Source organism: Henckelia pumila, chromosome 2 (assembly GCF_033568475.1).
Source record: "Henckelia pumila isolate YLH828 chromosome 2, ASM3356847v2, whole genome shotgun sequence".
NCBI lineage: Eukaryota > Viridiplantae > Streptophyta > Magnoliopsida > Lamiales > Gesneriaceae > Henckelia > Henckelia pumila.
Window position 1 is genome coordinate 2,952,614 of NC_133121.1, and position 15,613 is coordinate 2,968,226.

The window sequence follows — 15,613 nt, forward strand, 5'->3', positions numbered from 1 at the left end:
CCTTGGGATATATGAACTCATAGAAAAAATAATGAAACTCATACATAAAAATAAATATGGATTGTTGGATACTAAATTAATTAAAAATTTTACTCATTACACGTTGAAAGATAGTTATTGGGAATTTTATGTGAAAGAACGTATATATCACATTTCTTTATCTTTTAGATTTTGCTTTTTATGTCTTGACATGTGTTTAAATTGATCTCATGAGTTTAAATTAATCTTATCCTATTTATCTTATTATGATTGATCAAGAGTGAATAACTTATCTCTTGTTTAAAGAGATAAGTCACATCTTATCTAGTGATAACATATCTTAACAAATTTGTGTTTGAATTTTCTTGACATGTGTTTAAATTGATCTCATGAGTTTAAATTAATCTTATCCTATTTATCTTATTATGATTGATCAAGAGTGAATAACTTATCTCTTGTTTAAAGAGATAAGTCACATCTTATCTGGTGATAACATATCTTAACAAATTTGTGTTTGAATTTTAGGTAGGATTTCAAAAAGGTCTAAGACTATCCTACAAAACGAGGGAGACACTGAGAACGAGAATTGCAGAAAATAAAGACTGACCATTGAAGAAATTCTGAAGTTCTTTATGTCGAGATCCAGTGTTGCCGAAGAGTGTTGGAGACACTGAAAAGCACACGAGTGAAGGGTGTTCTGAAAGTGGTTGTTTTGGATTTGTTGCGTTCGGCAGATTGTGGAAACATCCTATTGGTTTTGGCTCTAGTTTTAACTAGTGTTTAGGATATTGTTTTATGGTTTTCTCAATTTGTTGAGAAAAATATTTTTTTTGTAATCACTAGTTGTTTTTGTGTAAAGTGGTTTATTTTACTAGTGATATTTTTTTTTGCCCTGAGGCATTACTTGTGCTTAAATATCTGATTATTTTATTTTTAAAAGTTTTAATTATTCCGCTGCATGTGTTTTCTTGAAGTGTTGATAACACTGAAAGACAACACTGACTCTCAAAATTATTTATGGTATTTTTGTAATTGAGATGTCAAATCCTTTCATTATATATGGTCATAACAAAAATTAATGTAACATGGTTGATTATTGAAAAAAAAACACATATAAAATTTGGCAAACACTTGTATGCAACCGTTGCACGGGTCATATTCGTGTGACGGGTCTCTTATATGGGTTATCCATTAAAAAGTATTACATTTTATGTCAAAAGTATTACTTATTATTATAAATATGGATAGGGTTGACCCGTCTCACGAATGAGACCGTTGCACAGGAGTGTTACTCATAAAATTTAGTTTGATAATAGTTATAGGAAGGAGAGCATCATAGATACATACGTAGTGATTTGGATAACCCTCTAATATAATATAGACCTGGATTCATAAAATTAAGCCTCCCTCGCCTATATTATTTCATGAATGCGTGCATGTAGTATCAATACTGATATCAACGGTCATTTTCAACGTACGGAGAGAGAAATAGATAATAATATGATTTGCATGAAGATCGATTGTAGATCATATTAGATTTGTTAGGTAAATGAACAAAAAAAATTTATTGAAGATATTTTTCTGCACGCTTTAAAATACAATATAAAATCATACTCTTCATATTTCGACTATCAATAGTAGATTTTTTGTGAAATATTCGTGTAACCATCTGTATTTTCAAATAAATGCATCATGCTCTCTTCACAATTTTTCCATCTTTATTTTTAAATAAATGTAATTGAAATGCATAAAGTATTGGAGTCATTGGACTGATGTGTGTGTGAGAGGATTAAGAAGGCAAGTAATGAAACAATTAATGAGCGAACGTTTTGTCTCAAGTGGCTCAGCACCAGCCAGCCGTGAAAACGGCCCAACCATCAGCTTGGCTGAAGCCATGAAAGCCGATGACTTTAATTAATTAATTTCCACCGTTGCAGTTTTCTGTGGCTCAACTATATTCAAATTTTTATAAATCTTTTCTTTAAACCTAAAAAAGGAGTATAATATTTTAATTAATATCTAACATGACTCACACAGAAATTCGATTCCACAAGTCAGGACTTGTGACACGAATGAATGATTTTCTTTATCCTTTTTACATAAAATATTAGAAAGGGGATAGGAAATATGGAGACCCATGCCCTCATAATATATATTGAATTTTCTTCAAATATCATAGCAATTAATGAATCGATGCAAAATAAACAGAAAATTATTGATCGATCGGGCCGGGAGGGCGGAATCCAAAATTTTATTTCTAATAAAATAATAGTGCTGTTAATATATGGGCAATTTGTTTAAAAATCTCCATATGCAAACATGTTTTGTTTTGGGGTCCCTAGTCATAAAATGTGGTACAAAACAATACAAGATGTGGTACAAATTAACAAAAAATTTGGTACAAAAAAGCGGCTAAAAAGTGCAGAGCAAAAAATGTTTGCATTGAGGATGTTTTAGCAATTTGCACTTCATATATAGTTCAGTAGTTGTCAACCATTGCTGCGTATATTAATATATACCTAGGGAATTATAAAAAATACTCAATTATTTCATTAATGGAAAACATTATATTCTTCCAATTTGAAAATGCATTTTCAATATTCATTATGCATAACTACCAATTAATTAGGGTTAATTGCGTCCACACCTCCTGTGAAAAGTCTAAAAGACATAAAACCCCTTAAGAAATATTAATAGGCTAATGCATCCCTCAGTTTTTTAAAATGTAGCACATTTCACCCCTATGTTATACAAACTCGGGCACATTTATACCCTCTCGTAGGGGTTTTTATACTAATTTTTTTAAAACATAGGGTTTAACATGCTATTAATTTTACACAGGTTTTTTATGTCATTATTGACTTTTCACAGGGGATGTGGATGCAATTAGCCCAATTAATTACATGCAAACCCACGCCTAGATTCGATAGATAAGTGCGATTAAACATACTTTAGCATAAAATCTTTGTTTTCTTTAAGTAAAATATTATACACTAAATTCTTTTTCTAGCCTAATTAATTAAAAGTTCAAAGCTTAATGCAACTCCCGTAACTTCAAAGCGCGCTCCGACACTCTCCAAACCTTAACAGACTTATCCAAGCTGCCGCTATACACGATCCACCGCTGGTCGCCGTCCTCCTCCGCCGCCAAACATTTCACCGGCCCGCTATGTCCCGAAAGCACCGCCACGAACGAATGAACCCCGCCGCCCTCCCTCCGCCACACGCATATGTTCTTGTCGGCCGAGCCGCTGAGCACCAGGTTCCCTCCCACCGCAAGACACAGCACCGCCTGCTTGTGTCCCCTCAGCACCCCACCGTACACCATCAAGTACTCCGTGTCGCCACGCTCCCAGAAGTTCACCAACCCGTCCGAGGATCCCGCGTAAACCGCCGCCGCCTCCTGGTTCGCGGCCAGAGACGTCACCGCGTGGTGTTGCTTAAGCAAAACCTCCACCGTGACATGCTTCGTGCGATTCCTCCCCGCCGCCGCCGTCTCACTCCTCCACGACTTCACCGTCCCGTCCGCCGATCCCGTGAAAACCAGCCCATCAAAAGCCGCCACCACAGAATTCACCGCATCTTTGTGCGCCTGAATCGATTCCAAGCACTTAGAATCTGAAATCCTCCATACTTTCAAAGTCTTATCCCACGAGCCCGAATAAAGCAACCCCCGATCCACGTCCACGCTCATGCAAGAAACAGCATCGTGATGCTTGATCCACGGGCCCGTACGATTTCTCTTAACCTCAACATAGTTTCTCGGGTCGATGGATTTGGTAAGCAAATCACGGGTCGTGGGCAAGTTCCCGATCCTTTCATAAGCCATCCTTTTATCCCCCAAGAACCTCCAAATCCTGATCTTCCCATCATGATGGCCCGTGAAAATCTTATCCCCCAACACAACAATGGCTTTCACCAATCCACTCCCGGACTTCAACCCCGAATAGTCTTTCAAATTCCTCCACACCCGAAGATGCTTCTTCTCCGAACCCGTGTAAAGAAAATCCCCGGAAGCCGCGAGAGAATATATGTGGCCTTCGTAAACAAGGTTCCCGATCAGCCCATGTTTCGGGACATGACTTTTCCTACTCTGTTCATCTTCACAATATTCTTCCACGGAAAATTCTTCGGACCATTTTGATTTGGAGCTAGAGAATGATTGAGTAGTACTCCATGGAAACATTACGAAACACGCAGAAGAAGAAGCTGGTTCGCTGTTCTTTGGTTTGTTGCAACACGTGATCGCATTACGCAGCAAGAAATGATGATTAAGATTATCGAATTTTGTCTGAGGGAGATTGTTTTGGTCTAGGGAAATCAAGGCTCCATTGATTATATCATCCTCGTTCGGCGCCATTAATGCATGTGTTGAAATATTGATATTATAGAGTAGTTTTGGTAACTTTTTTTTTTTTGTTTTTTTTGGTGGGCTTGGGGAGAATGGAGAGTTTCAATATGGAGAAAATGGAGGAAAGGGTTTATATAAACGAGAAGAGGAGGGGGAGCTGTTTGCTGAACGAACCTACTTTTTTAGAGGGGGACACGTATTATTGGGGATGATATTATATAGATGTGGTAATTTTATTTATTAGTATTTTAATTTGATACATGGAATGTGAATATATAGTTTAAGTGTCAACTTGTTAGTTTGTGATGGATTAAATCAGGATAGCACGTAACGTAACACGATTATAGATACTTGTACCTTACAATTGTAATGTTAGAACGATAGAAATAGTCAAATGGTGATGCTATATATATACAAAGACTTAAATATTGGGTGATTTTAAGTGCAATGTGTAACTCAACGTGTAAACCTCTGTGTACATGTAGCATCACTCATAGTCAAAAGCCATAAGGTAATATCGATTTCATGCTGGCGTAAAAATAGCCTGTTGATATATTGTCATGTCTGAATATTTAAAATTGATTTGGTTATGTGAGTAATGTAAAAATATAGGGAAAAAAAAATAAAGTAGATTCCTTTGAGTGTTGCCCTCGGTCTATATCATCTTGATGAAATTAAGATTGAACATTTGGATCTAGAATGAGAGCACCACTCTTATGCTAGAATTTCGTTAACTAATATTATCTGGGAAATGAAGCTGACATTCAAGGTATCAAGTTTAATTAAAACAATGTATTGAATTTGAAATTCAATTATAAAATCTATGTTCGACTAAAAAAAATAAAAATAAAAAATAACCCTTGCACTAATTATTTTTAGTGAAAACAGATAGAAATGTGATCTTACAATTGATGTTGATATTAGGCCTTCTATTTGATTTTAGTTAGTTAGGTACAATATGGTACAATTGTTGAGAAGCGAGGATTATCATGCTAATAGTTGATGATAATCCATTCTAAATAATACATAAATATGTACTATAGATGTGCATCCCACGCACAATTTCTCGTTTATTTCTAAAAAAAGGTTTCATTCCCATGGCTTTATAATTAGAGCGAAAATTTAATTTGAGTAATTCCATGCTTTAGGATTAACGTTCCCTTCAAAATATCTAATTATATTTAATTACTTATAGCATGCTATATCTTTTTCTTAAATACCTACAAAATCCTAAATTGTATACTTGTTAAGTCTACATGAATTAGAGGGGTGGCTATACCAGAGAAATTTTCGATCATCTAGAGTGGAAGACTAGGATATATAGTGTACTATGTTGATATATTTAATTAAACTTATGAAAACTCATTTATATATAAGCATGCCTTGCATGAAGATCATACAGTACAAAAACTCGACTAGCATGCAGCAAAACCACCGAAGAGACACACACACACACACACACACAAAACTATGTTTTAAATTATAAAATTTTAATTTTACAAGAATTTTTTTAAACATATTCAATTTTAAAATTTTTTAATGTCTTTAATTAGGAGTTGGTTTTTTATATAAATTTTTTTTCCTATCATCGATCGATGCCATTATTTCGAAGTGTTGACCACTGTTCACACGACTACTTCTCAATAATTGCTTGTCTAATTACTTTTTCGAGTGTTCTTTAGCAATTGTTAGCTCGAAACGCACGGGATTGATAAATATACAAATACCATTACTAATTAAAATGTGAAAATTTCACATGCGCGCTTTGGTGCAACACTCTATCAGCCAGGCCAAGAATTATTAGTTTTCCACATTATATATCCATTCCTCGAATATTTTAAATTTTTTTTTCGAATTTTTTCATCCTCCCTTTTTAGCAGAATGCAAACAAAGGCTATTTAAATGTCATATTGTAAGAGTGTGACATGTGGGTAACTTAATTTATCATTTTCGATGAAATACTTAAATTTTAGAGTATTAAGTTAAAACAAATTAAAAATGATATATGTAAAATGAAAGTTACACACGTGATTATAAAAATTAATTTTTGAAAATTATAAAATTATCACATTGAAGTGTGTTTGAAATAACTTTATACTTTCAAAACCACTAATACATTTTTTTTACGAGAAATTCAGATAAACATCTCACGATTATTAGATGAATACAAATATAAAGAACCCATCAATATATTTTTTTTTTCAAGTGATATCTTCATCCGAACATCTCATCAAATAACCAGCATATCATCACTCGGGAATAAATTAAAAAAAAAATACTTTTTTGGTCCACTAACTTGTTCATGTGTCTGATTTTGGTCCATTAACTTTTTGAAGTTTTGTTTTGGTATACTAACTTTTAATTTTCAGTGATTTTGGTCTAAATGCATACGTGTCAGCTAGACATTGGTCCATGCCGATATTTTTCAGCCAATGTCTAGTTGACATGTATGCATTTGAATCAAAATCGCTGAACATTAAAATTTAGTATACCAAAATCAAATTTAAAATTATTAATGGACCAAAATCAAAACATGAATAATTTAATAGAGCACAAACAATATTTTCTTTCAAATAAAAATGTATAACATAGCCGCCACGTTAACTGCTCGATTGTACAAAGTGGCGGACCCACGACCAAGGAGTCATTACTTGAATTCCACGTCCACCCTTGCTGTATTATCCAGCCAATCACATTGCGACACGACTTCACACTAATTATCTACTGCACCTAGGTACGTGAGAGCACGTACTCCACCCCAACATCAAAATTGTCAACGAAAACAAAATATTTGTCAACAGATATTTTTTTATGTATACAAAATATATGAGCCACTCGAGCCCCAGAGGACCTGGGCAGCTTGAAATATATTTATATAAAATTAAAGAATACATGTTACTTCATTAATTTATAAAAATAGTTTGTGTATAAAAAAAGGGTAATTACATGGTGTCAAGATCGTTTGCAACTGCAATTTTTTCTAATCCTAATAATATATTAGTGTGGCATCATTAATTTAGTTTATAAGTGGAAGTCTAAGATTTGAACAACATCCATCGTATTTTAAAATCTATAACATAAAAAAATTTCTCTATCATTTATTACCCTCCAACAAACTTACACATATTAAAATCAAATATTTTTTAAAATAAATAGCATACTACATATACATATACACAAATTAATTATTTATAATATTTAATTATTTATAATATTTATATACTACGTTCATATGCGTTACTTTAGTAAATTTTATGAGCTACAGTGACGCTGGGGTCCTTGGCTATGACATCAATGTTAGATATAAGTAATAATTCAAAATATTTTAGGTATGTGATGTGATGTGTATGGTACCGTGACATTAAATAAACTATATTCAGTCTAATTAAAGACAATGGGCTATGGCATTTGAATTATTATGATGTTATTAAATTTCATTGTTCGACTTAATCATTTATGGTGAAGTGACATTTGGATGTTAGGCTTTAAGATCTAGTGACACTTGGACATCGAGATATACTAATTTATCGAAAATCAAACAATATTAAACATTTCTTTAATTATTGGAGTTTATATATATATATATATATATATATATATATATATATATATATATATATTACTTTTATATGCACGTATATGCATTGTTTGGGATATCGGCAAGTTTTTTGTATAATCGTATCAAAATATATACACGATTGCATTAAAAAAATCATTTAATGTACTTTTGGATTTGAAATTTCATTTGAGAAAATTTTAGATTTTTGTTCGTGATTTTGATCTTCTTTATTTTCGTATTAATTCAGTTGTAGTATTCTAACGTTGATGTTTCACATCAACGTTACGCTAACATATATATATATAATGAGCCATCAACACTACAATGACTAAAAATGGTAATTAAGTTTTTTTGGTAAGTTGGATTATACTACATGTACAAATTAGATTACAAATTGAGTTACAAATTATATTTATAATTATAAAATTATCTTAAATACATATTTGAAGATTTTTTAAGGATAATTTTTAAATTTCAATTACAAAATTTATAATCTTATTCGTAAATATAGCATTGCTTTGTAAGTTTACGCTGTCTTCGAAGATGGACAAAACGTTGTCCCGCAAGTGGGATACAATTTACGAGGCGATCACGAGATGTCTTTCCTTTTCTTTTCTTTTTTTGGGTCTGGTGTTTTCTTTCTTGAATTAACAGCAATTATGAAATTATTTATGGGATGAAATCACGTGGTTATTATTTAAAACACATTCTTATAAGAATATGAAACATAATCGATAGGAATTATATATAAGCCTATCCCATGATTTAATAATTATACACGATGACCGTTTTTGCAAGCTTCAATTTGCTCAAGATAAAAATTTTGCATTTTTGGCATTTTGCGTGGCATTAATATCGGATACATATGTGTAACATAACTTCAACACACGCAATGCATATAGTCAAATCTATATTGACTATTTGGGTACTTCAAAATATACATGTCACGTTATTTATTTATTTATGGTAGATTTACCAATTTTCCCACCATTTTCATCCCCTCCACGTTTTCTTAAATTCGATCCGAGTCATGAAATCCATTTCTTTGAATTTATGAGATTAATACAGATTATACACTTCTTCTTCCCCCACACAACAAAAAAAAAAAAACACTTATACAAATTAAAAGGAAAAATCATGCAGATGAGTAATTGTATATTGACGATTTGAGATCCAAATTAATCCACCAAAATGTATTTTTAATTAATAAAATATAATTTCTGGAACTTAATTAAATAATTGATATATATATAAATATATTTTCATAAAATACTTCTCACATATCAATTCTATGATAAATATCTCCTAAATCATACCAAGTCAACTAAACTCAACTCATACAAATATTACATTTCTCTTCAAATATGAAGTGGGCTAGCTAAGTCGTCAAATCAAAAGTGGGCATTACTGGTAATATTAAATATGTCAATTATTAAAAGAGAGATCACTTTATATAGGCATATACACGCGTCGATATTTTTAAATTTGCATGTTTAATTACTAATTCGATAATCAAGTACCCCTATGGTTGCTAAACATTTTTTATTGGAATTAGTTTCTTGGGGAGATCTCCGTATCTGATTTTATACTTTTGTTATCGTCACATATCTGTGTTAGTCACACACGATATACGTATAAAGTAATTTAATCTAGATTTTTTAAAATAATTTAATCTATATTTTAAACATATTGTGTGATATAATATAATGGTCACTAAGCATGTGTCAGTGGATCTATTTTATGTCCAAAAATACGAAATTTGCACATAATGACATAATTTTAGCATCATTAAACTTGTATGAAACTCAATTTTATGTATCTCCAATTAGATTCGATTCGTAACAAAATGTTACTTTCAGTTTTTACTAGCATTTAAGATCGGATCGAATGTTTTACGGATATAGATATATGTGATAGTTTCACACAAAACTAAAATTTTTAGCATATGCGAGACAAATTCATTTAGTGATTGAGTAATAAAATGTATGCTAATTAGAAAATGTTTCTTGCCATATAATTATATTATATGTATTTTTTGATGGCATGTAATTAATTTATGACTATAAAATATGATTAGGTGAAATCAACACGTTGATGCGGGTGATTACGAAACCAAAAGATTTAATTACTAAACCATCTTAAAAAAATGTTATCAATCAATCGTTTTAGATTTTCCACGATTCTAGGCTGTGAAGAAAGGAATAAAAAAGATATTAACTTGTATGAAAAATCTCTACTTTATTGTTATTGATTCAATAGATTATTATATGCAAAAAGAAAAGAGTACATGTCAATCTAGATATTTTTTTGTTCATCCTTTTTTTTAATCTTCATTCTGTTGAACAAAAATATCTCAAAAAAATTTATTTAATTTCTCCTTTTAAGGCAGGCACCCTCCCATCTGTCACGCGAAATAATTTACTATATATTGTTGCGTGTTTCTTCTGCTGATTTTTTTTTTTGAATCAACTGCTGATTTTTAAGTAGGTCTTTATATATATATATATTTATATGTGATGTGAATTAATTATGTCTATTTATAATAAAGAGTAGTATTACTGTTATAAATATTAATATTTTTCATGAATGACCCAATTAAAATATTTATGTCATAAAATTTACTCGTAAAATCATTTCAAGAGAATTTTTATGTTTTAATGGAGATTTGACATCAAGTTAAATCAATATTTTTGCCAACGACAAGCAGTTAATGGAAAATATGTGCAACTTTGCATTTATTGTTTAGATAACTTGTAATATTGTTAAAAATCTACACTGTATATAATATTTAAGTCATAATAAGTTTTAAAAAATCGCTGACTTAGTGTAATTTTAGAAATTTTAAAAAATACCACTACCTAATTTTAACCCCTATATTTCGTTCCATTGAAAATTACATTTATGTAAATAAAAAAATCTAAAAAAATTGTTAAAAATCACAAAAAATTGAATTTTAATTTAACAAGAGAATTGTTTTTTAAAATACACATAACATTTTTAAAAATAAAATAAAATACGATTAGCATAATTATTTGATGTGAAGTTAAGGGCATACAAGTGTACGTATCTACGAAAACCCAAACAAACAACTAACTAACTGTAATACATGTTTTTTAAGAACAATGTTCCCCATTCACCAACATTTGATGATTTGGAGTCAGTTTCTTATGCGCCGACAAGGGCCGGTGGGTCGCACTCCTCGTAAAACAAAACAAATTTTCTATTTTTGCACCTTAAATTTATCGAATGCTCCACCTTCTTATCTTGTCCAACTATGCACATTGTGTGTGTGTGTGTTTAGACAAACATGGCTAGACATGAAATTAAGACCAATAATTCACACGTATCATTAAAATGTGTTCCAACAATCAAACATATATGGTATACCATAAAAAGGGGGGGAAAAGAAAGAAGAAAGAAACAGTAAACGGATAAAATATACCTAATTACCATTTAGGGAATGAGAGATTTTATAGGACAATGAAAACAAACTTCCAATACTACAGTGATTTTAGTTTAGGTTACGTAATGTAAGGGAATGTTTGTAAAATATTATGATTTTGTAAAAATATTAGATTTATGAATTGTGAATAGTGTTTGAAAATAAAAGTGAAAAATTGATAATTAAAAGTAGGGAAGATCATTTAATCTGAACCGAACCGAACCGAAATTCACCCGAAATCTGAAACGTCCTAACTGAATTTTTTTTTTTCCAGTTTTTGGTCCGGATTTCGGTTAAACCAAATTTTTTGTTTTTAATTTTTAATTATTTATTATTAATAAAAATAAATAATAAATATTTTAAATATATAAAAATGATTTTTAAAAATAAAGAAAAACTAAAAATTGATTTTCGGTTCGGTCAAGTTGACCGAGCCAAAAAAACCGAAATGAACCGAAAACAAAAAATCCGAAAACCGAACCGAATTCGGTTTTCGGTTCAAACCGAATTTTCGGTTTTGGATTGGTTCAAGCGGTCAACCAAACCGTAAACACTCCAGTCAAAAGTGGGCATCATTTGATAAATAAGTGATTATATCATCAATTTTTTACTAGAATCAATTTTAAAGAATCACCAAAAGACAAACTTTTTGTACCTCAATTAAATTAAGTAAAAGATAATTAACGCTGAATTTGGGTTTAAAAAACATTCAAACATGATTTTTTTAAAAGCTAAAATCCAATAATAACTTATAATTTAGTTATTGCAAGCCCTCCATGATTGTGTACTTCTATCACACAAAAAAATTTAATTTGGATTCTTGAGTTGGTCTGGTGATACGTTTTCACGATCAACCACAGTCTACACATTAAAATATAATGAAAATAAATAATTTTGACATAAAAATTAATATTTTTTAGTGAAATTAAATATTCGAACATGAAACATATGGATGGAAAAGGACAAAAGGTCATGCTGGCTCGAGGCTTTTTGCCATCCTTTTACATTGAATTATTTGGAGAGATTGTGATTTGGCAAACGCATTTGGGCCAGTCAATGTAAAGATCTCGTTGGCAGTTTTGTGAATAAAGAACCCAAATCAAAGCCCATTTCCACATATTTCAATTTTTTAAATATTCTCCCAATAAAAAAAAATAAGAAAAATTGCTTTTTTTTTTTTTATTTGGTATGTTTGTCGCTTTGCGATTTTAGTTATCTATATATTTAGATTTCAATTTTACTCTGTTATTTTTGTTGTTTGGAAATTTTATTCTTTTTTCCGGTATGACGCTGATGTGGCACCATTGAAGTGTTGATGCGGAGCTGACAGTGATAGTTTCACGCAAGCATTTTCGAAAAAAAAAGGATTGAAATTGGCAAAAATCAGAACATGCAGAACTAAACTGAAATATGCATAGATGACCAAAATCATAAATTGAAAAATATACATAACTAAAATTGCAATTTTCCAAAAATAAAAATAAAAATAAAAATTCAATAAGTAATATTTTCCCTTAATCTTATATTGATTGGGGTGGAGGGTTTTCAAGTCTTCAACCAAAGACTTCTCTCATTTATGAAAGTTTGGTTTCATTTAGACTATAAATGTGGCAATAAAGTGATAGTTATGTTTACCAACACATGTTATTTTCAGTGGGTAAAGTACAATATAATTAGATGCTGCTTACATATATTTTCTCAGTTTTTTTTGACACTTGACAGTATATTTCTCAGTGATTTGAACAATCAAAACTGCTTTTAACAATCTCTCAAGCATATCCTTTTTTTGTTTTAAAAGAAAAAGAAAACATTTTAAATTCACTTCTTCTTATTTTAATCCACTAATAAACGATTATTTATTTATTCCTTAAGGAAAAAAATGCATAGTAACGAAGAAATGGAGATTTTAAAAAATAAATAAAATCCAAGTATGAATCCACCAAATAATATATGTTTTTATGGACACTGTTAATCTAAATTAAGTAATTTTAGATTTTTGGATTATAAATTAAGATATTATCGTTATGCTGGTACGAATTCAATCAGCTGGACCAATATGAGACTTATCATCACACCAAACATGTGAATGTATAGACAAGAATTGATATTTAAAATATCGTTACGAAATGGTGAATGAGGAAAGGAAAAAAAAAAAAATAGAGAAGAGTACGACGTTTTATAAATTATTTGCAATTCGGTTACTAGGGTTTCAAAATTATCCAAGATTGTACATTGCGTGTAATTTGATTCGAAAGATCTCATCGAGTTTTAAATTAAGTTAATAATGTAAGTATGTAACAGAGAGATCTTGCTAACTAATTGTTTAACATTATGTAAATTTTATTCAAAATATCAATTGTCAATACTTTTCTTTATGTCTCTATTTCCTCACAATTTCAATCATAGTAATTTTATTTGTTTCTCTTTTCACTTATTGATATTCGCTACACACAAACAATAAGTCGATAATGAATAAACTATGATCGATCGCATGTGAAAAAATCAACACCGCATATACATGAGGCGGATTTCTTGCAAGGTTCCAGGCTTTCAAATACCGCAACATGTACATGTTGTTGTTGTGACGTGGAAATCTATATTAAAATACACAATTTTTCTCAACAAAATATTTGTGATGTTGCGTGATGCATTTGAGTTGATTTGAAAAATATTACAATAATACAAGATATTTTTTTATAACATACAAATATTGGTAAAAAAACATGGTTATTTAGACGTAAAAACAACAAGTATGACACTCGCCGTGGCGATGGGTAGAACGTGCCAAATTTATAAAAGGTTAGAAGGGTAAGAATGCTTATTAAATTCTCTTGGAGGAACAATATGTAATTTCAAATTATACGAATCTTGTTAGGAATGAACAATAAATACGATTATGATTAAATCGTACCTTCAATTCAATAACATAATAAGATTCTAGTTGTTGTCCCGATCTTTGAAATAAGTAAAAGTTTGGATATTCAACCTTAATTTAAAGAAAATTAGTTAGTAATAATTAATCACGAGATAAACAATTAAATTCAAGGGAACCTTCAAAGAACTTGTCTTTGACAATCCACGATAAAGAACAATTGATAAACACCACAAAATTGTTTAATTTTGATATATTTGATTTAGAATAAATCAAAGCTTCAAGTAAAATTTTAAAGAGAATTTTGGTTGATAATAATCAAAAAATTAATGAATAATCTTATATTCATATCCAACCATGACCTCTTCTTTTTTTCCTTCAATTCTCATTGTGACTTTGATCATCACCACCAACATCATATTCATCCTCCAACTACCTCACCTTCTTATGTAAAGGTTTGAACGCATCTCTAACTGCCTTACTCATACAATCACACAATTCCTCCATTTGAAACTCAAAAATTCCTTGATTCGAACTATCCCCAACATCTTTTCAAATTTTCTATAAGTCATTGTATCTGCAAGAAAATAGTTAGTAATAAAAAAAATATCATCACTCAAATCCTCACAAGTCACTCCAAAGAAAATCACTCACTTTTTTTTTTCTCCTCACCACAAATACACTCACTCACAATCACTCCAAAGAAAATTTCGCTCACACTTTTTTTTTTCACTCAAATATATACGAGAGATGTTTTGCAGTTTTGTGTGTATCAAATAAAACTTGTAGACATTTACAATTAAATTGACTCACGTATACCACACAAAAACAAGCAAAATGACTATAGACAATTGAATTAGACTTTGCACCCAAGGATTAACAAAGATAAGAAATTGGCCACAAGTTATTTTTTATTTCTCTCTTTTTTTTAAAAGATTTCGGTTCTTTCTCTTTTTTTGACTGAATTCAAATTTTTTCCTTTTTTTAAAATTTTGAAATTATTTTTTTTGTTTTTTTATAACTTGTAGCACAAAATACGAAACTTGGACGACAAGATGGACAGAAAAGACGCATAAATTCAACAAATAAGAAACTCAATAGAAGAAACGAAGAAATAAGAAGACTCAAAGATATTGAAACAAGAACTTACTTGCCTCAAAACTTTTGTTTTTGATACCAACTGATACGAAGAACGAGAAAAGAAGAACAAATATTTTCAATATTTCACAGACGAGTTTGGTGGAAAAAACTTGTTTGTTCTAGGGATAGAATATTGTACATAACCGAAAATCGTATACCTACCGAAAATTACGGTATAAGAAAATATTATACTGATATCGAACCGAAACTCTCGATATACCGAATGCACTGATTATACCGAAATTTCGGTACAATATCGGTATATACCGT

At 30.6% G+C, this 15,613-nt stretch overlaps 1 protein-coding gene across 1 annotated transcript; it reads right to left on the minus strand.

Moving 5' to 3' along the window:
- Nucleotides 1–2,930: 2,930 nt before the first annotated feature.
- Nucleotides 2,931–4,465, minus strand: LOC140883953 (protein JINGUBANG-like). The gene has a single exon (XM_073290581.1). It carries the CDS (start codon nucleotides 4,337–4,339, stop codon nucleotides 3,014–3,016), a length of 1,326 nt encoding a protein of 441 aa, XP_073146682.1. The 5' UTR covers nucleotides 4,340–4,465; the 3' UTR covers nucleotides 2,931–3,013.
- Nucleotides 4,466–15,613: the final 11,148 nt, after the last annotated feature.

Excerpts from the sequence above, each read along its gene's own strand:
- LOC140883953 (XM_073290581.1), bottom strand. The coding sequence starts at position 4,339 with ATGGCGCCGAACGAGGATGATATAATCAATGGAGCCTTGATTTCCCTA.